The sequence below is a fragment of the Podarcis pityusensis genome (genome assembly GCF_964106645.2).
Source record: "Podarcis pityusensis genome assembly, chromosome: 9".
Taxonomy (NCBI): domain Eukaryota; kingdom Metazoa; phylum Chordata; class Lepidosauria; order Squamata; family Lacertidae; genus Podarcis; species Podarcis pityusensis.
This window is the reverse complement of record NC_138034.1, coordinates 23,091,991-23,114,989: the sequence shown is the minus strand read 5'-3', so window position 1 is coordinate 23,114,989 and position 22,999 is coordinate 23,091,991. Positions and strand designations below refer to the sequence as shown.

The 22,999-nt window shown below is 42.0% G+C and overlaps 1 protein-coding gene across 2 annotated transcripts in view; it reads left to right on the top strand.

Moving 5' to 3' along the window:
• The window catches only part of KIT (KIT proto-oncogene, receptor tyrosine kinase), a 79,827-nt gene that overhangs the window by 30,323 nt on the left and 26,505 nt on the right, over positions 1-22,999 (top strand). For both annotated transcript variants that reach the window (XM_081020478.1, XM_081020479.1), the window contains 5 exons: positions 5,218-5,496; positions 6,001-6,137; positions 9,847-10,006; positions 13,563-13,752; positions 16,428-16,543. In XM_081020478.1, the coding sequence (XP_080876604.1) occupies positions 5,218-5,496; positions 6,001-6,137; positions 9,847-10,006; positions 13,563-13,752; positions 16,428-16,543 (882 nt within the window). The remainder of the gene's footprint in view (positions 1-5,217; positions 5,497-6,000; positions 6,138-9,846; positions 10,007-13,562; positions 13,753-16,427; positions 16,544-22,999) is intronic.

Below are 22,999 nucleotides of genomic sequence, written 5' to 3'. Positions count from 1 at the left end.
AATTTGAATTGTTGTGCTTCCTGGCAACCAGATGGGTGGCTGGATCTATGCCAGCAGGGAAAACGTGAGCTCAGATACCGGCTGGGAGCGGCTGGATCAGTTTTAGTTCCATCCTGCTCCACAGTTTCGTTTATGCTTGTTTGCTTATGACATTTGTATGCTGCCCTGTAACATAAAGTTCTCTTGATGACCGACAGTAAATAAGTAATGAAACAATGAAAATGCAAAATAAGTCAAGAAAATCAAAAGTTTCACATCAAAGCAAAAACTCACCCCACCTGCAAAGTTAAAACATAGATTTTAAAAACAGAGAGGAACAGACAACATGAGGTGAATCAAAAAGTTTTCATCTGCTGTCTGAAAGATAGTGACTGGCCCTGAGAAGGTTGTTCCACAACCAGGGTGCCACTACCAAAAAAGCCTTCTCCCTGGTAGTTATCCAACTCTCTTCATTCAGCGCAAATGCTGAGATCTGGGCCTCAAAAGAGCATTGTATGGTTTAGGTAGGTACGTATGTTCATAGGTACATAGTTGTGGAAAAGAAGAGTAGATGTAGTTCAAATAACCATGTAGCCACCTGTATCAGGACTGGACAGTGAAGATTCACCTAGAGGCCAAGCTGTGGTCCTCAAGATGTTTCTGAACTGCAACTTCCAGCAGCCTCAGTAAGCATGGCTAATAGTAAGGGATGGTGGATGTCATTGTCTAGCAGCATCTGGAAGGCCACAGCTTAGCCATCCCTGAGATGTAGGATCAGAGAACTTACTTGTAATATCACCTACCACAAGTAAATTATTGGATCCTGCAGTTGGGGGCCAGAGTCCTTTGCATCTCTCTTCATTATTCATGGCTACTGCTGTGTCTCCTCTCTTTCAGGATAATCAGGCACAGTTTTTTCTCATTGCCATTTGATGAGAAACCCCATAGTGTCTATGGAGAAGTATCTGCTCTGCCGATTTCCTTAAGTGAGCCACTTTAGGGATTTCTGTACACTTTGTTGACTAGACGTCAAAAGGAGCTGACTCCATTGACAAAACATGGCAATGGAGGTAACGCCAAAAGGTACTGGAGTTCCTCTCAGCAGTGAAATACCTGTGATGATTGATTCACACATGCGTATGATCTAGTAAGGTTGTAGCCATCAAGTGTTGAAGATGTACATCTGAACAAACACTGAGGTCCAGGTGGAAACAGCTGAACCAGTGAACCCTGCCCAATAGTTTTGACCTCGGTATTTATAGGGTTTTAAACCAAGGATCAACACTGAAACTTGTTTTGAAGGCTAAAACTCAGTATATATGATAGTCATCAGAGGCACATCTGAGCAGCATGCTTTCCCCTTACTACTGAGTAGCCCAGGGGTGTTGCTACAGAGCTGAAACTGGAAGCAGGACTGAACTTCCAGTAAAACTTGAGGTCCAGTAACACTATTTTGAAACATTGGTTTGGGGATTTGTTCTGGGCCAGAAGGCTCCAGAAAGATCCCTTTGAGACACAATTGTTCCTGTTGTTGATGTTCAGGCTGGGGCTTTTTACTTGAGCAGATTGGAAAGATGCCCATGTAAAGCCCAAACATCTTCAGAATATCATGAAATAAGGGGATCTGAAGTATGAGTTTCTAATGAGTTGTGGGCAGCTGTTCTGTGGTCCTTTATCTTACTAAAGGGATTTATGGAAGCACCGCCAAAAGTGCATGTTTTCCCTAATTTTTATAATCTGCTGCTGGTAACACTTAAGGACTGGTTCACACATGTGTGCAGATCACTAAATTTTTCATTAATTGATTTTCCAATAATCCTGAAGGGCAGTTGAATGTGTGAACTTACTTCATGGGAAAACTTTGCTTCCGTGATGTGAGATGGTTTGAAACATCTGATTAGTGGTATTAGAACTATGATACTACATTCATATATGTAAGACAGGAAATGATGAACAGAAATACGTGCGAACCAAGAAGCATTTTTAGTAGTGCATTTCTGGTACCATTCCCACCACTGTCTGCAAAACTTTTTCTGTGGTGCTTGGTTGATGTCTTTGAATTACTTTTGGCCTTCAATTTGTTGATTTCTTCTGCTCTGTGAAGTTGCACAGAAAGAAAATGTATCCATGCTGCCCATCTGTCACTGAGAGTTTATTTTCTTTGCAAAATGTTCTGTTTGTTATTTGGTGGTAGTCAGGGAGTATGGCGTGTCTGTCCTATTTTATTACATTTATATCCCATATTTGTTCCATTGTGGAATCCAAATTGGCCTTTGGTTCCCATTAAGTCTCTCATCCAAGCTCTGACCAGACTAAGGCCTGCTTAGCTTCAGCAAGGTGGTAAGTGTAGAGTGGCTGCTGCATCCCTGGGACAGATCACATGGGGAATTCTTCTGTCGGTGCTACATCTCTCTCACTGATATGTCCCATGTGTTTTCATCATGCAGATGCTACCAGTGTGATGCAGGTTCCATCCACAGATGGGAAATCAATCGCCACCCCACATTAGTAACATAGAATCAAACCTTTCTCATCGTTTTACCTCAAAAAGTACTCCCAAATGAACACAGAACGCTTCCTGCATTAGGTGGTTTCCCTGTTTTCTGGAGGGGGCAGTTCTGCCCATGCATATAGGTGCATCGTAAAGCCTTTGATGGGAATAATGAATCCTGTTCATGCAAGCGCTGTGTGCCAGTCAGAGTGGACTCAAGCCTGTGGTTTGTGGTAGGAGGGGAGGAGTATGTTAAGGTGTTTTGAGGATTGCAGTAGATGGAATAAGCCTTTGCTACCAGTTAAAATAATTTCTATTAAGGTTCTATTCTGTTATGGAGGGATTTCCTAACACTTTCAGTAGGAATTTCTGTTTGTGAATGAGATGGAAAAAACTATGTGAATTTTACTGTGTGGGCTCCTATTTCATACTGAAATCTAAATAAGCAAAAGGAAATTGTAGTATGAAAGGAATTCTGACATTCTGTGATCTTATTTCCCCCATTAGGGCTTGCTAACACACGGTAGGATGAGCTGGAAAGCATAGCTAAAGTAATTCCATTCATTTAATTTGCTCTGTTCTCCTGGAAACTTAAAAATACCTCACCAGTTTCCAGAAGGAGACAATTTTAGTATTTCCTTTGGCCTCACAGTTTGCCAATAGTGAGCAACAACTAAGTCTGTTTCTGGCTAAAAACCCAATCTATCTATAGACTTAATTCAAAATCCCTCGTCATAATCACAGTGTTATAAGACTTTAATTTTGCGGAAGTTCTTTTTGGATGCTTTTGGGAGATTTTTCTCATTTCCCCCAAATCTGTCTGGTCTTAAAGTTAGTAGCCCTTTGAAGACATTAGGATAAATTGAGCCAATTACAGTCAGCTTCTGATGTGTGGGTACCACATGTGACAGTAAGAGGTCCACTGTAACAGAGAACTGATTAGCCAATGACATCAAGATCTAAGACAGGCAGAGAGATCAGAGACCTATGAGATGTTTACAAGAGGAAAGAGGAAACGATGAAGTGGGTAGTAAAAGAGCCCCCTTTTACTGGGGCCAGTGGTCAGGGATGATGGGCGTTGTCCAACAACATCTGGGTACCCAATGTTGGGAAAGGCTAATCAGGAGAAATGTTCATGGAGGCTCAGAACCCACTCAGCTGACAACCCATTAGTTAACATCCTCATAATTTTCATTCTGTTATTTTCAAGCCATGAATGTCTGAAGTACACTTGGAGATGAATTTATAAAGTTTTGGGGACAGTCCCAGCAAAAATAAGTCCCAGAGGAGTTTCCCCCTTGTTTTTCAATTATGCTGGAAAGCATCTTAATGATGATTAAAAATGGATAAGGATTCTTTAGTACAGAATTCTTTAATTGCCTAAATTTCAGAAAAAGGACATTTCAATAGTTCCAAAAAATTCAGACTCTGTGACTGCCTGAGTCTATAGCTCTGCTTGTTAAAGGGCTAAGTCCACATTTTCACAAACACGTAGAATTACAGAGGACCACAAGACAATAGAATCCAACCTTAGCACAAGACTATTCACTCAGTATATTCATCAATTCTCAATGTTCGGGTGAAATACATATACCTCCTGTGTATCAGATGATGGGAGCAAACAACACTGGGTGGCTACTGCTTTTATGCTCTGCTTGTGAAATTCCCATTGGCACCTGGCAGGCTATTGTTTGCTTGAAACTAAATCCTCTTAGCCTAAATCAAGGTGCACAACAAGCAGAAAAGATGCCTTACTCAAAAAGGTTGGCTCCAAATTTGATCAGAGTGGTATCCAACATTAGTCACTGAGTACAGTAGACACTTCCTTTCTATTGAGATCAGACAAGCTCCTTCCCTACTGCACTTCAGGTACCATCTGAATACTTTTTAAAGTTCCAGCAGGCATTTTAAACAAGCTTTTCCGATGTTATGGTTAATTTTAACCGATTTTATCTATCCTGTTTATTTTTGACCTTATTGCACACCACTTGGAAACCTCAATATTATCATCATCATCATTTTTAATTTGTATACCGCCTTTCTATCTTACAATACTCAAGGCTCAAGCTGAAGAAACAAAAAATGTACATCTTATAACAATCTAATGCAATACAAAAAGGTGATAATAAAACATAACTTTAAATAGGCAACCTCCATCAAAAAAGTAACATTCAACAATCATTAGAATAGTGTAAAATAATAATACCAACATATAACATCTAAAAGTTAAACAGAAATCCACTCAACAGTTACAATAATACCTAAACTATAATCAATAAAACAATGGCAAGCCACAGTACATAAAACAATACAATACACATTGAGAAGCAGAGAGTGGGGCAAGGCAGGTGGAAGGAGGCCTTGCCTGATGGAGTCTCTCCCCTCAGTTCTTCCTTAAGCGGTATATTTATGTATTCGTTTATAGAAATATTTATAGAAATATTTATATACGCCAGTATATCAAGATACATCACAGCAGTTTACAACAATTAAAAAACACACCATAAAACCAAACAATAAAATCATAAATTGTTGGAGGGGGGAAATACTTGTGTGAAGATTTGTGTTTTACTGTGTTTTCAATATTTTGTTGGGAGCCGCCCAGAGTGGCTGGGGTAACCCAGTCAGATGTGGGCATATAAATTATAAAAGAAGAAGACGACGACGAATCGTAATAGTTGTTGTTATTATCATCATCATTATTTAATATATAGTCTTCAAGAAAACTGTTTTCATTTTCATTTCAGATCCAGCTCTCCTGTTTTTTCATGAGCCTGTCACATACGCGATGGAAGATAGTGATGCTCTCATTCAGTGTCCAGTGACAGATCCAGACATTTCAAGTTTCACTTTGAAAAGGTGTCACGGGAAACCTCTGCCTGAGAATATGGAGTTAGTTCCTGATCTTCAGAAAGGAATTACCATAAAAAATGTACAGAGATCATTTTTTGGTTGTTACCAGTGTGTGGCGTATCAAAATGGAGAGGAGAAGGTGTCAGAATTTATCACACTAGTTGTGAGGGCAGGTAATTCCTCTTTACTGGAATATCTAGTAAAACCATATTGATGACTGCTATTATTGTGTACAGACTTCTTCCTGCAGCTCAGGCAGCCATTATAGTTGGTATACCTTTATATAAGATTGCATGTTAACAAGGGTAAAATAATTAGATAATTATTTCTTTCAGATAGTACACTCAGCTTCCATCAGTGGATGGAAAGGCTTTTGGGTTGTAACCTTATAAAATGGTCATGGAATGAGTTTCCTGGTTATGCTTCAGTCTTTGCAGGATTAAATATTATGTGTGCTTATCTGTGCATGCTATATAGTGCCTATAAATGTTTTCATACTTTAACTAAGAGATGTACTTGGCATGAAAGAACAATTCAAATACATTACAGAAATTTAGAATACCTCTAGGAGGTCTAATATTTTATTAGGAGGTTAATAACTTTTGATTTTTTTCCCTCCTCTCTCTTGGAGGCACTGCATGTAATGAAAAACAATGCACATCTAAATTGTTTTCCAGTTCACAAATCCCTTCCAGCCATCTCCTTATCCAAAACCAACCAACTTCTCAAAGAAGGTGAAGAATTTGAAGTTACATGCACAATCAAGGATGTAGATAGCACTCTGCAAGCTAATTGGATTTTTCAAGGCAGCGCGGTGAGTTCATTATACCCCATCAGTCTTAACTAATGTACTTGAAAGAACAATCTTAAAAACACACCACAGGATCGCATTGGGGGTGCGTTCTTCATTAGTTATGACAAAACAGTATTCCTGAGAAGTGTCGTTACCCAGAGCAGTAGCCTTGACAAGTCTCAAATAAGATACCTCAGTGGATTCCTAGCCTTTCAGTGGATTTTTACCCTTTCTGCCACACATGGCATGACAACAACCTACCTGGGACTCTACTCACAAAAATTCTCATCTGCTTCTTAGGATTTATTTAAAGTAGGAAGTCATTCTCTCCCAGTAGGTACCATAGGCCCTCTTGCAACTTCAGATTTCATTCTTGCTTTATCCTTCTTCCTCCCTGCTTTAATACTTCTTGCTTTGTTTTGTGCCTTCTGGCCATCCTTGCGTTTCCATATTTTCAACCTTGCTGTCATTCATTCTTTTTGTTTTATTATTATCTAGACAAAAGACCCAGTTTTGATATACTGTAAGCCCATGTCTCTGAGTGCATTTGAAGTCACAAGTGCAGAACTGCTAAAAAAAAAACACCTGCCAGGCCTCACAGGGACTTCCATTTTCAAGGGGTAAATACATGTTACATGTTAATACATGAAAGGAACCTAACACAAACATACTTTTGTTAAGGTAAAGCAGGCTAGACTCTGAAGCTCCTTTGCTTTCTGAAATTACTGCATTGGGAACTTCTTAAATGCGTTTGTATGCTAGTTAGCATCCCAGGACCATTTTATAGAGAGAAAACTATTCAGCGGCTGCCTAGGAAGCAGGCTTCAAGGGCAGGTCTGAATCATGTAGCCAGTCAGTAAGGCAAGGAGGAATGAGAGTTCAGGGAGAGGAAGCGCAATGGCTTTAGGAATCAAGGCAGTGGTTGAGAAAGCTCCAAACTCATATTCACTGTTTACTGCAGGTTCCTGAGGCTGGTAGTGCTTCTGTGAATTGCTGGCATAGGTGAGAAGCTGATCCAGTAGTTATTCCCTATCAGGGCCCTGTTATTCATGAGCAAGAACCAGTTCCCAGGAGTGGAACCCAGCAAAGTTCAAATGCATAGAGGTTCCCAGCCAAGAACTTTTTGAAGTCAAGCAAAGACTGCAGGCTGCTGTTGAATGTGCTCGTGACTTTACCAAAGAGCAACAACGCAGAAAAGTAGGTCAGGCTTTAATTTGAGAAAGCCAGACACATGAGAGGAGCCTGAACATCTAAAGCAGCACTACTACCGCATGAAAGGCCTGGATGTCAAGTCACAATGCCTCTGAAGTTCACAGTTCTTTGGCAAGGAATCACAGATCTCACTGATTCGTAATCCGAATCTCAGCCTCCAGAGCTCTTCAATCCTTCACACACACATACATTTATTCACTCCCCTGGGACCCGCTTGCCTGTGGCTGTTCCTTTTGTCCTGCTGCTACTATTACCTGGCTGTGGTGTTGTTTATTCCTATTCTATTTTTTAAATTTCCATACCACCCTTCACCTAAATACCACAGGGGTGATTTACAATATAAAAACATGAAAATACATAAAGTGGTACCTCTGGATACGAACGGGATCCGTTCTGGAGCCCTGTTCGCATCCTGAAGCAAACGCGCGTGCGCAGGTTGTGATTCGCTGCTTCCATGCATGTGCGTGACGTCATTTTGGCCATCTGCGCAAGCGCGAGCGGCGAAACCCGAAAGTAATGCGTTCTGTTACTTCCGGGTCGCCGCGGAGCACAACCCGAAAGCGCTCAACCTGAAGCAACTTCAACCCGAGGTATGACTGTAATGTTGTAAACAACAACAACAACAATTCCCCCTTCATGGTAGAAGAGTTGGCCTGTGTAACAAACACCCAAATGCCAGGGGACAATAGAGCTACTTATAACTCCAGCAGCGGCCAGCTAAGAATATATGGTGGGATTGAGGCTAATGGGGATTCATAGCAGGAATTCCAACCCCATAATGTTCCTGATAACAATTGTTGGGTGTGTCTAATGAAGGTCCCAAAAAGCTCTTTGGGGCTGAAAAATTACTGACCTGTTTTCTGATTTTTAAGGGGATACTGCTTTGTTAACTGAGCCCAATTCCAATTTGAGCTTGGTCATCATGAGTAAGAAGTCGATGAGCAACAAGTAGGCCAGAGACAGTAAAGCAAGCAGGCCAGGAAGAGTCATCCAAGGGATTTGGTCCCAGTGCTGCTAGGTCCCTTACCTATGTGAAATTGATTTTTTTTTTATTTTGGGTAACTCCCACTCTGCTCTGAATCACTGGTAGTGGCATATCTTGTAATTTAAGCATGCATGGAAAACTTCTTAGAAGGTCACGTCTAACCTTGCTGAGTACAATCCCACGGTTAATTGTCAACTGTTAATGGCAGTGATTAGAATATATAATCAGTGATTCATGTGTACCCAGAAAAGGACTAGGGCAGCACTGTAATGCTAGATAAATCGCACAGCCTCGGGGGGGGGGGGGATACGTCCTGGGTAATCTGTCCCTGGAGCCCATTCTCAGCAGAGCTGCTGACTCTTAAGTGCTTATCTGTTGGCAAATCGCAACTCGCCCACTCCAAGGGTGAATTGAGCCTCAGCAGCATGCGGTCAAATATGGGACCTGCAGATGGGAGATCTGGGACAGTTCCAAGAGCATTATAAATTTTTCATACAAAAGCTTGTTTTCGTATGTACTCGGATTCATATTCTTTAGTTTTGTTTGTTCATTCTATTTCCCCGCCCCACATTTGCATGAATTAAAAGCTGCTGAAATATTGGGGAAGGGTTGATGCTTTTTAAGAAATAGTGTTAGAGGAGTCAGTCTGCTAAATATGGAATGAGAGATGAAAGAGTATTGGCATTTAGCTGTGGGCTGGTAACACAGATTCCCTGCTAAATGTGGTTAGGAAACCAGGAGTCGGTCTCAAAAATGGATGCTCCCTCCCTTGGCCAGAACATGCATTCTCTGCTGCCACGGTGATGGTTAATCAAGCAGTTCATTGGTGCCCAATTCTGACCCTGGTTACTGCCAACCAGTGGCCGGTGGACCAGAATTACATGACCAAAAATTTCAATTGTTGGAGATCCAGGTTTCCCTGATGTGGAAATTTGCCAGGCCAAGACTGAAATCCCTCCAGTGCTACCTCAATGGTGATGAAAGAACCACTGTAATGTCTCTGGACCACATGGGAGGAGACATTGATACGGCAACTTACCAAAGCAGTGTTTCTGGGAACTGGGGCTATGTCATCTCAGTGCTGAGAAAGAGCGGTGTTGTAGGCTCCACCCCTACCGCATGACCCATGTTCCCCCAGTGTATTGAAACAGCATTGCAAAAAAGACAAGCTTTTGTAATGCCTTTCATGCTGCTGAGGTAAGACTGGGAAGAGTCTACAGAGTCTCCTAATTAGAAGGCAGACTACCAAGAATGTAGGAGTGGATCTGAAGAAAGGAAATAAGAAAAGGAAAAAAAGGGGTGGGGGTGGGGGAAGTGAGTTTAGCTTTTTTTAAAGAGAGCTCTGAGAACGTAGTTGTTTTGTATGGAGAGGTTCCAGTGACAGGTTTGTCATGATGGCTTATTATTCTGGTTTTAAGTTATGAATATTAATATGGCAAAGTTATAATTACATCTATTTTTAATTTATCTAGGAAAGATGCTGTATACACTGTATCTTGGATGTTAATTTTTTTCTCTCCCCCTTGCCGACAGACTGTTACAGGGAGAAGCAGGAATACGGGCACTTATGGATATGAAAAGAAATTAAAGCTGAACATCAGTTCAGTGGGAGTTAATGATTCTGGAACATTTGTGTGCCAAGGAAGAAACACTTTTGGAACAATCAATTCCACTATAACCTTGAAAGTACTAGGTAAATAGTAATACTGCAGATATAAAAGATGTCTGTGCCATGGGGAGAATATAACATACAGGCTGAGATGGTTGGAAATATATAGATATATATAATACTATATTATGTTATGCCAAAAATCAAATAGCAAGTTTTGCAATGTGTGTACATCACAATGTGAAAACAGGTGCACTAGCATGTGGAAACAGAAAGTCCTGCTCCTGGTCAACAAAAGAGAGCAGCCTTGGGTTTCCATATGTGGTTACCACCCCTTTAAGAAGCCACTCGGATGTCCTTTGTGTGTACACACAGCTGGCACAATACAAATAATGTGATGGCATGGTTGATCGTATAGACCCTTCTCACAGGATCAGCACCTTCCTGGCAGAAGGATGCTAATCCATAGGAAAGGCCCATTCAGTTGACCCTTCCTGCATGACTCACATGCATCCATGCATTCACACCCCTTCATTGTGGGACTGCGGACCTGTGTGAGCTGTTCTTGTTTATCTTGCCATTGCAACCTAGTTCCCCGACCTCATAAGAATGTCCTACGGGGGTGCACCTGTTCTGCAAGATGCAAAGTGTGAACTGGGCCTAAGACACAACTTGTGAGTGTAGGAAGTGTTTCTGTCCTTCAGCAAGAGTACTGCTGCTTTCAAAGGAGAACCTAGCCACACAGACCCTTAGCGGTGCCCCAATTAAGAACTGGGACATTCACAAGCATATTATGCATGTGCGTTGTAGGAATGCAGCACCCTCAGTCACTGTACAGTCTGATTTCTCTTAAGTCATAGCCTCTATGCTATTTATAAGGAAGGTATTCTAGCTTCAGTAGTTTTGGGCCCCATGCCTGCCTATGCAGGTTAAGAAGAAGCATTACATGGACGTGACTCAGCAGTTGGGGCAGAGCTGCTATGCTTGCTTGCCAGCAGATGGGTCTCTGTTGCTCACCAGGAGTGGACAGGAAGGTTGGGGCAGTGCAAATGCACCAGTGGAACCAGTTTGGTGCTCCTGCCAGTGCATGTGCACCACACCAGCTTTCCCACCACTTCACTTCTCTCTCCCCCAGTAGGCAACAGTGATCCACCTACCAGTAAGCTAGCATAACTACTTTTGGCATTACATGCTACAACAGCCCGCAATCCACAAACCCAGGTATTCTAATTTTTCCACATCTCCTCGAAGTCAGAGGGATTGTTTCTGGAAATTGTGGATTTCATCCATTATCTTTTCATCCATCTTTTCCCTGACCTTTAGTTTATCTTTTGGTTAGTCAACCTCGGCCAGTGTGTCAGTCAGTCCTCAGTCGACATGTAAAAAAAATCTATGGCCTTACTCCCTCTCTGTGCTGTAAATGGGTTTGGCACTGCAAAGGTATATGGCTGTGATCCAGTAATGCATTCCTACTCTCACAAAGCTTCATTTGCCGTAGATGACCAAGTAGCATCGTGTAAACCATTTTTTGAATTGCACACTGCTATAGGCTCTCCTGTAGTATATCGACCTGATTCAGACATAACACTTAAGTCAAAACATGACTTGGTGTGATTGAGAGAACATGGGGGTTCCTGAACCAAACATCATGGATGCAGCACCTCTCCCATGGTCTTGCTGCTGATCCGGTACCCAGGACAAACTCATGGTTTGGCTTAGCATTATGTCTAAACCTGGGTTCATGGTTTGTCTTGCTCCAGCAAGCGAGCTATAACCAAGGTTTTTTCACCTTATACATGAACTACGCTACTATGTCAGAGTATAGAATTGCAACCATGTTGCATCTTTAAGTAAAGTGCACTGAGTAACATTACAGAATGGGGGATTGATTGATTGATTGATTGATTGCATTTATAAATCTCTCCACCAAAGGCAACACACATAAAATAGTTACGTACCGGCCTTTGCATGTTATGTACTTAGGCTGAAATTCTGTACACGCTTATCTGAGAGTACGTCCCATTGAACTCAGTGTGACTTTTTGTCTGAAAGGGTTTTCGCAAAGAGTATACAGTGGCTGGACTTGGTAGCAATTTTTGAAAGGCTAACCTGGTAAAATGGGCACTGCAGCGGAGACGATCCAGTTTCTATACATTAGCAGATTTTTTTACTCTGCAAATGGAAAACGCAGGAAACAAGTTCCCATCTGGTAATTGACCATATGAGAGAGAAGCTGCTCCCCAAAGTGTGCTGGAGTGTTCCCAAAAAGTACATTTTAGCATGAAAGGTTTGATTTCCAGAGCCCTCTAAAAAGCCTGATCCATTGTGTGTCATGAACTCTAGATGAGTTCTGCCAACCAGCCACCAAAGGTGCTTACATTGCCCTGTTTATTAACATACTTTCCTGAAAAGCAGCCCAGAGTGTGGGATTGCAGTGACATGTAGTACTTTTTAAATATTAAAATTACCATAAGTGCTAAACTGATTAGGAGCATATTCATGTACTGTAATTAGCAGGAGTATTCTGAACATGTCTTTATCCATAATTGGCGAAAAGGGTGGGTACCCCTCCTCCTCCACCACCACCACTCTGCTTCGTAGACCTTTTAATTTCACACACAAAATGAATAAAACCTAGCTGTTACATTGCAGCATCTCTTGATTCTGTGGATATTCTACTGGACCGAATTCATTATCAGCTGCAAACACTTGTGGGCACTGTCCCAGAAATAGGATGGGAACACGGCACACCTGGGCAGAAAGAGATTTATTGATTGCTGGATGCAATGCAAGTTGCTGGTTCTCACTTATAAAGTCCTATTGGCCCAAGAGCATCTTATTTTATTTAAAGCATTTATAACCCGCTTTACATTTTCTAAAAAAAAATCAAAGCGGATCATAACATCAAATTAAAAACATCAAATAGAATATTACAAAATATCAGCATAAAACATGACGAATGAAACTCAGATACTGAGTACAATAAAGTTCCATATTTAAAGCAGTGGAATAAACAGGAAAATAAAATATTCTAAACATAAAAATATATGGAAAAATAAAATATAAATGTACAATTAAAGTTTGACATATAAAGCAACATTAATGGCAAAACAAGATAACTGTTTCAAGAAGCTTTCTGTTTATTTGTACTATTGCATAGCTCATTTTACTGATGACTCATGTTAGTGTTGTAGGTGTGTTTATTATTTACTGTTTTATATTTACATTGGTTGTATTCTTATGACATTTTGTGCTGTGGGCTGCCTTGAGGTCTTGTATATTTTTCAAGGGGTAGGATATAAATTAAATACAAGAAATGCATAAGTAAATAAATAACGTCCCAGGGACTTTCATGTCCCACTCAGTGGCTACATCTAGGCCTGTCATGCAAAATGCCTGTACAGAAGTTCAGGATCCTTTTGTGAAGCGTAGAGTTATTGTTCACCTCACTCAGTAAAATGTCATTGACGCTCAGTCTTGCATTTAGCTGATAAGACCTGCTTTTCCACAGGTTGCAATTTCTACCATACTTGTCAGTAAAGTTTGCTTATTCTCTGCTGACCTTGGTTTAATTATACGTGGTTTTAAAGAAACCCAGATAATTATTATTACTTTTATCTTTCCGTATGACAACCACCAGGTAAAGGATATGTCAATTTATCAACTTCGGCAAACACAACAGTAAATGTAAATGATGGAGAAAACCTGGATTTAATCGTGTCGTATGAGGCATATCCAAAGCCAGAAGAAGAAGTATGGATGTACATGAATGAAACCTTGCAAAATTCATCCGATCATTATGTGCGGGTCACAAACATAGACAAAAACAGGTAATGTAATACATTGCAGAGAAGCATGCTTTGACAAAGCTGCTGGGATCTACCCCTTTTCTGGGGAGGGAAGAGCACCCTAAATCATTCTGACAATTCCCAGCTGCCTTTCAATATGATGTACAGGAAGGTATGTTTCGGGGATTTCCTACTTAACTTACTGACCAGTGACCACTAAACCTAATGATCAAACCCAGTGCCTAGGCTTGTTTGCTGGACTTCTACTGCTTTCTCAGCTTGCTGGATCCTCTTCTTCCATTGGTCTTAACCAGGGGTCAGCAAACCTTTTCAGCAGGGGGCCGGTCCACTGTCCCTTAGACCCTGTGGGGGGGACTATATTTTGGGGGAAAAAATGAACGAATTCCTATTGTCAGGGAACTGACATCGGAGCCAGAGGCGGAGGCTAGGCTCTCGAGCGATGCTGGAGAAGGGCCCAGCAGGGGCAGAGGCAGCTCACCATCTGGGGAAAGAAATCAGCGTAACACCAGGGATAAAGGGGGGCAGATGGGGGAATCGGCGAGGGGGCTCCAGGACTTCTCGCCGGAGATCAGCGAGGAGAGCACGGGTCCTCCACTACCCATGCCCTCCCTGCGCAGAAGACTTCCGCGCAGGGAGAGTAGGAGGAGACTTGGAGTCAAACAACTTTTATGCTGGAAAAGCTTTAAGAAACACCCACTGATGGATTCTGCCAGTGACTGAGCAGCCACGAAGTGCAGGGGCTGTCCAGACAGAAAAGTTTAACAAGGCAACCTAGCCAGGAGTGGCACCAACTTACGCACGAGCAACCCCTACATTTATTACACCTATGCCCCACAAATAACCCAGAGATGCATTTTAATAAAAGCACACAATCTACTCATGTAAAAACACCAGGCAGGCCCCACAAATAATCCAGAGATGCATTTTAAATAAAAAGACACATTCTACTCATGTAAAAACACGCTGATTCCCAGACCGTCCGTGGGCCGGATTTAGAAGGCGATTGGGCCGGATCTGGCCCCCGGGCCTTAGGTTGCCTACTCATGGTCTTAACCATGGCAGGCAGCTGCTGCAGCAGCAGGAAAGCCAGTCAAGTCATCGTGCTATTGCTGCCACCACGTCTATCCTTCCACAATGCTTCTGGGGCCCCAACATAGCCTTTATCAAGACCAGTGTCACATCAGGACCACAGAGGCAATGTGTGTGTGGAGTTGGTTTAAAAGGGTCCCAGCCACAACCACTTAGGCTCTGGTGCTCAGTGGCTGGTAAGTTTCCCTTGCCTCGCCTTGAGACAACTGCAGGGCCTGGATTGCTGCAGATGGCCTTTGGAGTCAGTGGTGGGTCCTCAGGGCTTGGACAGTTAGCAGCTGTGCCAGCCTCTGATCCTGGGCAGAGTGAGCTGCCATACTGTCATTATAGCCTGAAGATTCCAAGCATCAACTCTCTTCCAGAGTTGGGGAGACACAGCCTTCTGCTTAAGGACACATTTTGATAACTCCCATCAGGCATAAGGTGTACCTACCAGAGCTGAGAGAGAAAATAAGTGATTTGCCATAGCCAGGTTGATGGGTACAAGCCTACATTTACCTCAGGAAAAGCTTGAAATGATGGTGAAAATGCTGCCCTGGCCTGCTTTGGGATATAAATTTAATTCAATCAATCAATTAGAGGGCAAGGTTTCTAAAGCAAATAGTAACAAATAGCAAATAAATCCAACACAGCAGTGCCTAGCTTTGCTAAATCACCAATGGGTGTTACTAGATGCGTTTCTGTCCCACCTTGGATCCAAAGAGTGTTTACGGTGTGATCCTACATGTTTGAAGGGACGCGGGTGGCACTGTGGTCTAAACCACTGAGCCTCTTGGGCTTGCTGATCAGAAGGTCAGTGGTTAGAATCCATGCAACAGGGTGAGCTCCTGTTGCTCTGTCCCAGCTCCTGCCAGCCTAGCAGTTCGAAAGCATACCAGCGCAAGTAAATAGATACTGCTGTGGCGGAAAGGTAAACAGCATTTCGGTGCGCTCTGGCACTCGTCACAGTGTCCTGTTGCACCAGAAGCTGTTTAATCATGCTAGCCACATGATCTGGAAAGCTGTCTGTGGACAAACACCAGCTCCCTCAGCTTAAAAAGTGGGATGAGACCATACCCCATAGTCAACTTTGACTGGACTTAGCCATCCAGGGGTCCTTTACCTTTACATAAGTTTATTTTGAAGTAAGTATTACTGTGTTCAATGAGGCTTGCTACCAGGGAAATGCACTTTGGATATCAATCTTAGTGTCATCTTAGCTACCCAACATCTCTCGGAAAAGTTAGTCTGAGAAACAACAACTGTTGATATAAAGTGACTATTTGAAGACCACCCAGTGAGCTCCATCTTGAATAGGATGCAAAATTCACATAGCCATGCAGTATGAAACTGCCTGGCACTGAGATTTGCATATGCATCTGTACCAGAGTGCAGAAGCAATGGTCTTCTGATTCAGGAGCCTTCAAGCAGCCTTCTGTTGCCTTTGGCAAAGTGTGGTTGTCCAAAAGGAACAAGCAGACCGGATTGGTGTCCTTGGTGGTTTTAAGATTCCACGTGTAAGCACAACCTGTTTAGTTTTTAAAAATGTCTCAGGATAGCGACTGGCCTTTCTGTTTGCACTGTGAGTAATATGAGTAATAATACTAAATTGCTTCCTCCTCCTGTAGGTATTCCAGTGAGCTTCACCTTACTCGACTGAAGGGAACAGAAGGAGGCGTATACACATTTTTTGTATCCAACTCAGATGCCAACTCCTCTATAGCATTTAATGTCTATGTGAACAGTAAGTAGAAAAGAGCAGTCTGCAATATTTCTTTATCACAGTTCACTGCATTTAGCAAAACACATTGTACATGCAAGGCATCACAGTGATTAATGGGCACCTTGTAAAACATGGTTTTGCAAATTGGGAGCTAGCCCCAGGTGTGAGCGCTCTTTCCTTTCTCTCATCTCAAGAACAACCCCTCCTCTTTCCCCTTCTTGGCATTAAACGTGTTTTTAGTTTTCCATGCCGGCAGTGTTCTCTCCAAACTCTGGTTTTCGATTCTCCTCTATCTCCGCTTCTTTACATTAACCATTGTCTAGCTAGCCAGTCATGTTCTCTCAGAGTGGTGGTTTGCAGACCATGGTTTCAAACTGCGGTTTTAGGGATACCATAGGAAAGGGAAGGGAAAACCGAAAAGAGTGTGCATTGTTTCTTAAGACTGTTTTCTGGTTTGCCAACTACTGAGTAAATCTTGACTAGCCCTATAAATGTAAAAAAAAGTTCAACATTCATAAATATATACTGCTGCATTGTTGTTGTTGTTGTTTAGTCGTTTAGTCGTGTCTGACTCTTCGTGACCCCATGGACCAGAGCACGCCAGGCACTCCTGTCTTCCACTGCCTCCTGCAGTTTGGTCAGACTCATGTTTGTAGCTTCGAGAACACTGTCCAACCATCTCGTCCTCTGTCGTCCCCTTCTCCTTATGCCCTCCATCTTTCCCAACATCAGGGTCTTTTCCAGGGAGTCTTCTCTTCTCATGAGGTGGTCAAAGTATTGGAGCCTCAGCTTCATGATCTGTCCTTCCAGTGAGCACTCAGGGCTAATTTCCTTAAGAATGGATAGGTTTGATCTTCTTGCAGTCCATGACTCTCAAGAGTCTCCTCCAGCACCATAATTCAAAAGCATCAATTCTTCGGCGATCAGCCTTCTTTATGGTCCAGCTCTCACTTCCATACATCACTACTGGGAAAACCATAGCTTTAACTATACGGACCTTTGTTGGTAAGGTGATGTCTCTGCTTTTTGCTTTTTAAGATGCTGATACTGCTGCATAGGATACCTCAAATTGGGTAGCTAATGTGGTGCCTTCTAGGTGTTGCTAGACTACAATTGTAGTCAACTCTACAGCCATTGGACATGCTGGCAGGGGCTGAAGGGAGCTGTATTCCAACAGCTTCTGGAAGGGGGTCGCATTAGGTATCCCTGCCTTGAATCAACTGTATATCTCATTCATTTTCAAGGGACAAGTTTTCCTGAGCTTAGACTAAATACTTTATAAGCTATAAGGCCTTCAAAATTCAGAAAACACTATTCCTCCCCCCCCTACATATTTGGCAGAAATGTAGTGGACTACTACTAGGTTACTTAAAACAAACAACCAGCTAACCTAGTTCTGCTGTCAGAATAAGATACTTAATGTTAGCAAATATGCCAATCTCTGCATATACAATATAACTCTATAAAACATTTGAATCATATTCCCCTCTCTCAAAGAATTCTGGGCACTGTAGTTTGTCAAGTGATGCTGGGAATTGTAACTCTGTGAGGGCTAAACTACAGTGCCCAGAATTCTTTGAGATAAATGTGTGAGTTTAACAGATATAGTGTGTAGGCAGATAAAAAGTCTCAGAAATGGTATGGTGCGCTGTGTTCAACAAATTCAGGTAAGTAGCCGTGTTGGTCTGACACTGTCAAAATAAATTTAAAAAATTGTCCAGTAGCACCTTAGAGACTTAAGTTTGTTCTGGGTATAAGCTTTCGTGTGCATGCACACTTCTTCAGATACACTGAAACAGAAGTCACCAAGTGTAGACCCATTGAAATGAGTTGACCTAACTTAGTCACGTTTCCTTAATTTCAGCAGGTCTGTTCGGAGTACATCTTAGCTGAATACCACCCTGCTGTCTGTTCTCAGCCGGCAAGACTTACATGGTCTGAAAGGTTTTTGTAGGTTGCAGCTGTCTCTCTCTCCTGTGCAGCTGCCTTGCTTCTTCTGACTGACAGGGTTTTAGAATCAACGTGTAAATTAAGGAAGGATTACTTGGTGCACTTGTATCATAGCCAGTTTCAGAGTGCACACAACCCATATACACATATTTAGTGTTCATTATCACCTTTGTATCCCAGGCTCCAACCAAGGACTGGATTATATCATTTTGACTTCAGTCTTGTGGGGTAGGTTAGTGGTTCTCAAACTTTTTTCCCTCTGGGCCACACTTTCAGAATAAAAATTTGCTCGCACCATGCCATTTAAAAAAAATATTATTGAAATACTTTGGGGAGAGGGGAGAAACAACCAGCAGTGTTTAATTTATAACATAGAACTGCTGTATGATACGGTCGTGGGAAATCCAGAAAGTATAAAACAATGCAGGTACATAAGAACATGAATCATTCCAAAAATATAATGATAAACAAGCTTCTTGCACATGTACCTTAAGTATATATGTAAGCTCGATGAGAGGCTTGAGCTTGCTTTTGCTAGGTAATCTCATTTATATTAGGTCTAATTTGAGACAAGCAAACTCTCATCTTCTCATGAGCACAAAGAAGCCTTTCTGTTTTCTGATCTTTCATATTGAATCTTCCTGTCACATTTGCCCTCCTTTCCTGCCACGCCAGGGTGGTGTGCCACAGCCTTTGAGAACCACTGGTCTAAGACATAGCGAGTACCCCACCATTATTAGAAATCTACATGGGTGAGCAGATTTTTGAATATTACTGCTAGCCCAAGTCCTAGAATCCCCTCCTCGTCCTCGTCCTCCTCTTCTTCTTGCTTTTCTTCCTCTGCTGATGACATCATCAAATATAGCGAAAGGGATGTAATGAAACATCGATCCAAACATGGACCAGTGCTAGCAAGTGTGGGCAGAGATTAAATTAATACAGTTTAGTTTTGCTGGTAAGTAGAATGTGTATAAAATTGCATAGAAATAATTAAAAATGGTTGCCAAGTACTTACAAATATTTTTCTTCCAATATTATTTTTATTATTTAGCATTATCTGACATTTTCAGAAGGTAAAATTATTTGGTTTCCCAAAAGCAGTTTATGTGCTTCTTCATCAAACATAGACTTACCAAGCGAAATGTTGTCCAGTCACAAAAATAAAAGCAGATTTGAATTCCTCACACTCAAAAACATGTTTTTAAGACCCCTCGCTGAAGAAATCTGCAAAAACTAAGTTTCACCCTCTAAAATGACACTCCCTACTCTCACAGCCTCATTCTGGGAGCCTTTTTTTAAAAAAAAAATTTTTACAGGGACTGGCTTGATTCACTCCACTGTTTTTAATTATCCCCAATATCAGGAAAAAAACAACAATGAGGCTAACGGCTATGTATTGCTCACTGCTTCAGCTGCAACAAATTAATTATTGAACATTTCATTAAGCTGTTTTGCATAGTTCCATCCTCTTGTCAATAATCAGCCATAAAGTGCTTTAAATCTCTAATTTCATTAGTTTATTAAGTGCTATTGAGCTACCAGCAAGGCAGATTCCGAGCACGGTTGAAGAGAGCTTAAAGAAGTTACTTTCCTACTTCTGCATCTCCGTAGTCGTCACTTCAGCACCATTGAGTCAATTTGCATTGCTTTTATTGCCAGTTTCCTTCTCCCTCCTAATTACTAGAGGCAAATAAATATTTAAGATTGTACGGTGGCAATATGTACATTCTCACCATCGCACTCTGGAGAGGAATTTGTCACCCACAGGCCCAGAGCTATGCACCGTGGGGCTGACAACTTCGGTGTGTACATTGGATAGTAAGACCAGATGTGCCATTGCCACTCCAGTTTGCAGCGCACAGAGAGGCACATTGGTTGGTGCAGAAGGTTTTACCAGAAGCTTCTGCTCTCATGTGACAGCTAGGAGCAACCAGAGGAGAGGGTGGGTGGAGTGGACCTGGCCTCCTGGCAGGGCCATCACCACTGCAGAGCATTTCAGGGTGGTGGTAAGGTGTGGACGATGCAGCCCAGCCAATCCAATTCTCCTGTCATTGCACCCAAGCCACCCCAACCTTGCCAGTGCCCTTGCACCCACACCATCTCAGTATATGGCAGTGATGTCACTGCTAGGAGACCAGGTTTGTGGTGCTGCCCCTCTGGCAAATAGCTACTCTATCTGCCCAATGTGGAACTGTTCAAGGAGGGTTACACCTGACCCACTGGACATGAAGTTGCATGTCTTGTTTAGCAGATGCCATCTTGGAAAAGAGTCATTATATATGTCTCTCTCCAGCCAGCCCATGTTCAATATCCATCCACCCACCCTTGGGTGACAGTATAGGAGTTTTTCATTTTTTTTACTTTTTGGTCTGCCAGCTATGTTGGCACTGGAGGAATTAAGGTTTTTTGCTTCTTCTGCACTGTTAACCCAGCTTAGACTTTCAGCAGCATTGGTACGGGATGCTGATTAATTAGAACAGAGGGACGACATTTTTTTTGCAATGGGTACAATTGCTAACAGCAACATTATCCTGCTTATCAATAAATAAGAGATGCTAATATTATTTTACTCGCTTAGGGGTGTTAACAGAACCACACAATTCCTATGCTTAAAATATTTATTTACCCAAAGTGGTTGACGAAGGATTAAAATGGCTTTTATGGCTCGGCAAGTGGGTGCAAAACTATGAAAGATTAAAACAATTAGCTGGTTTTGTTTAATAAAGTTGTAGACCTGGTTTAACCCACTGATGAGTGTCTGGTCCCCTTATGTCATTCGTGCTCGCATCACGAATAGAAGCCGTGGCCAAACCTTATATGTAGCTCAGAAATGAGCAGAGGCAGGAACAGAGTTCACCCCAGCGTTCTCTGAGTCAACACAAAAGCAACTGGAGATACTGGTAAAAGTCTCTTGAGTTTGGTTGGGCTTGGAAACTTGATTTCAGGGGCATATAAAAGCCCACCTCAAAGGAGAGGTGACCTTTACAATTCCAGCCGAACTCATTTCAACAAATCCTGAACTCATTTCATCCTCCAGTTTGTTTACATACCCAGGAACGAATCAAGAGACTGAAAATGAATTGAGTAATCTTAAACAAAACTCCCTTGGCTCATCTCTTTCACCCCAGGACCAACAAATCTGAAGGGGTGGCTCTTCAATAAGTAATTTTAATGAGGCATTTAAAAATGTATTCTAAACTTTGGAAGACTTTTCATCCTGAAAATACATCCAGTTCTGTAATTATTTGAAATCCATATTTGCTGCCAAAAGCCCAATGAATAAACAGTTGAAACTGTTTTCTGGGAATATATTTGCAGAACACCCATTAACTTTGGTGACAGTTCCACAGACAGGAGAGCCAAACAGAACTTGGCCCTCAGTCCTTATGCAGATAGGTACATTCATTATGTATCAAGTAATGGCTGCAGCTGCTTTTGGGTAGAATGGTATCTGAAAGTGGACTGTGTTGCAGTCAGTGACTTGTTCAGTCGTACCTGGATCCTGGTGGTAGGAATAGAGGACATAAAACTAATTTTGAAATAGGCACACACCACGTGTGTGAAACATAGCAGACCTCAACATAGTAGTTAAACATTCAGTTCCGGCAGCCTCCTTCAATCCATAAATATTCTGTCTTAATTGACTTGGCATCTCAGATGTCTGTGTGCATGTTATCTTACCAAGGCTAGTTGCAAATGAAAAAGAAGTAGTGAAGGGAATACCTAGGTTTTGAGTTTGTTTAGTCCCATAGATGAAAACGGGTCTCACGTCAGTTTCAAGCCAAGTACGCTGCATAACTGAATCAAGGATTCATAGCCTTAAGGCGTGTCTGCATCAGCTTTTCATTGGAACTAAGGAGCAAACTGGATGAGATGCTATGCATGCAATTAGCAATATTTCAGTGGCTTTTTAAAAGGTAAATAGGAGGGTGGGTAGCATGACCCAGGTTGGGATCCTGGGAGAGAGGGTGGCTTTATTCTGTTGTAATCTCAGGGGTGTGGAGCAAAATATACATTAGGGTGCTAAGTTCTGACAGAATCGAGTATACACTTAGAGCTAACACTAAAGACATTACTTCTGGTATCGAGTATACACTTAGAGTTAAGACTAAATACATTACTTCTGGTATCGAGTATACACTTAGAACTAACACTAAAGACATTACTTCTGGTATCGAGTATACACTTAGAGTTAACACTACAGTGGTATCTCGGGTTACATACGCTTCAGGTTACATCCGCTAACCCAGAAATAGTGCATCAGGTTAAGAAATTTGCTTCAGGATGAGAACAGAAATCGTGCTCTGGCGGTGCGGCGGCAGCAGGAGGCCCCATTAGCTAAAGTGGTGCTTCAGGTTAAGAACAGTTTCAGGTTAAGAACGGACCTCCGGAATGAATTAAGCACTTAACCAGAGGTACCACTGTAAATACATTACTTCTGGTAAATAATCCAGGGCCGTTAAAATTTGTGTCCCAGACTTTTTAGACTCATCTGCCTATGCCCTATCTGAAACCAAAGGGGTGCAT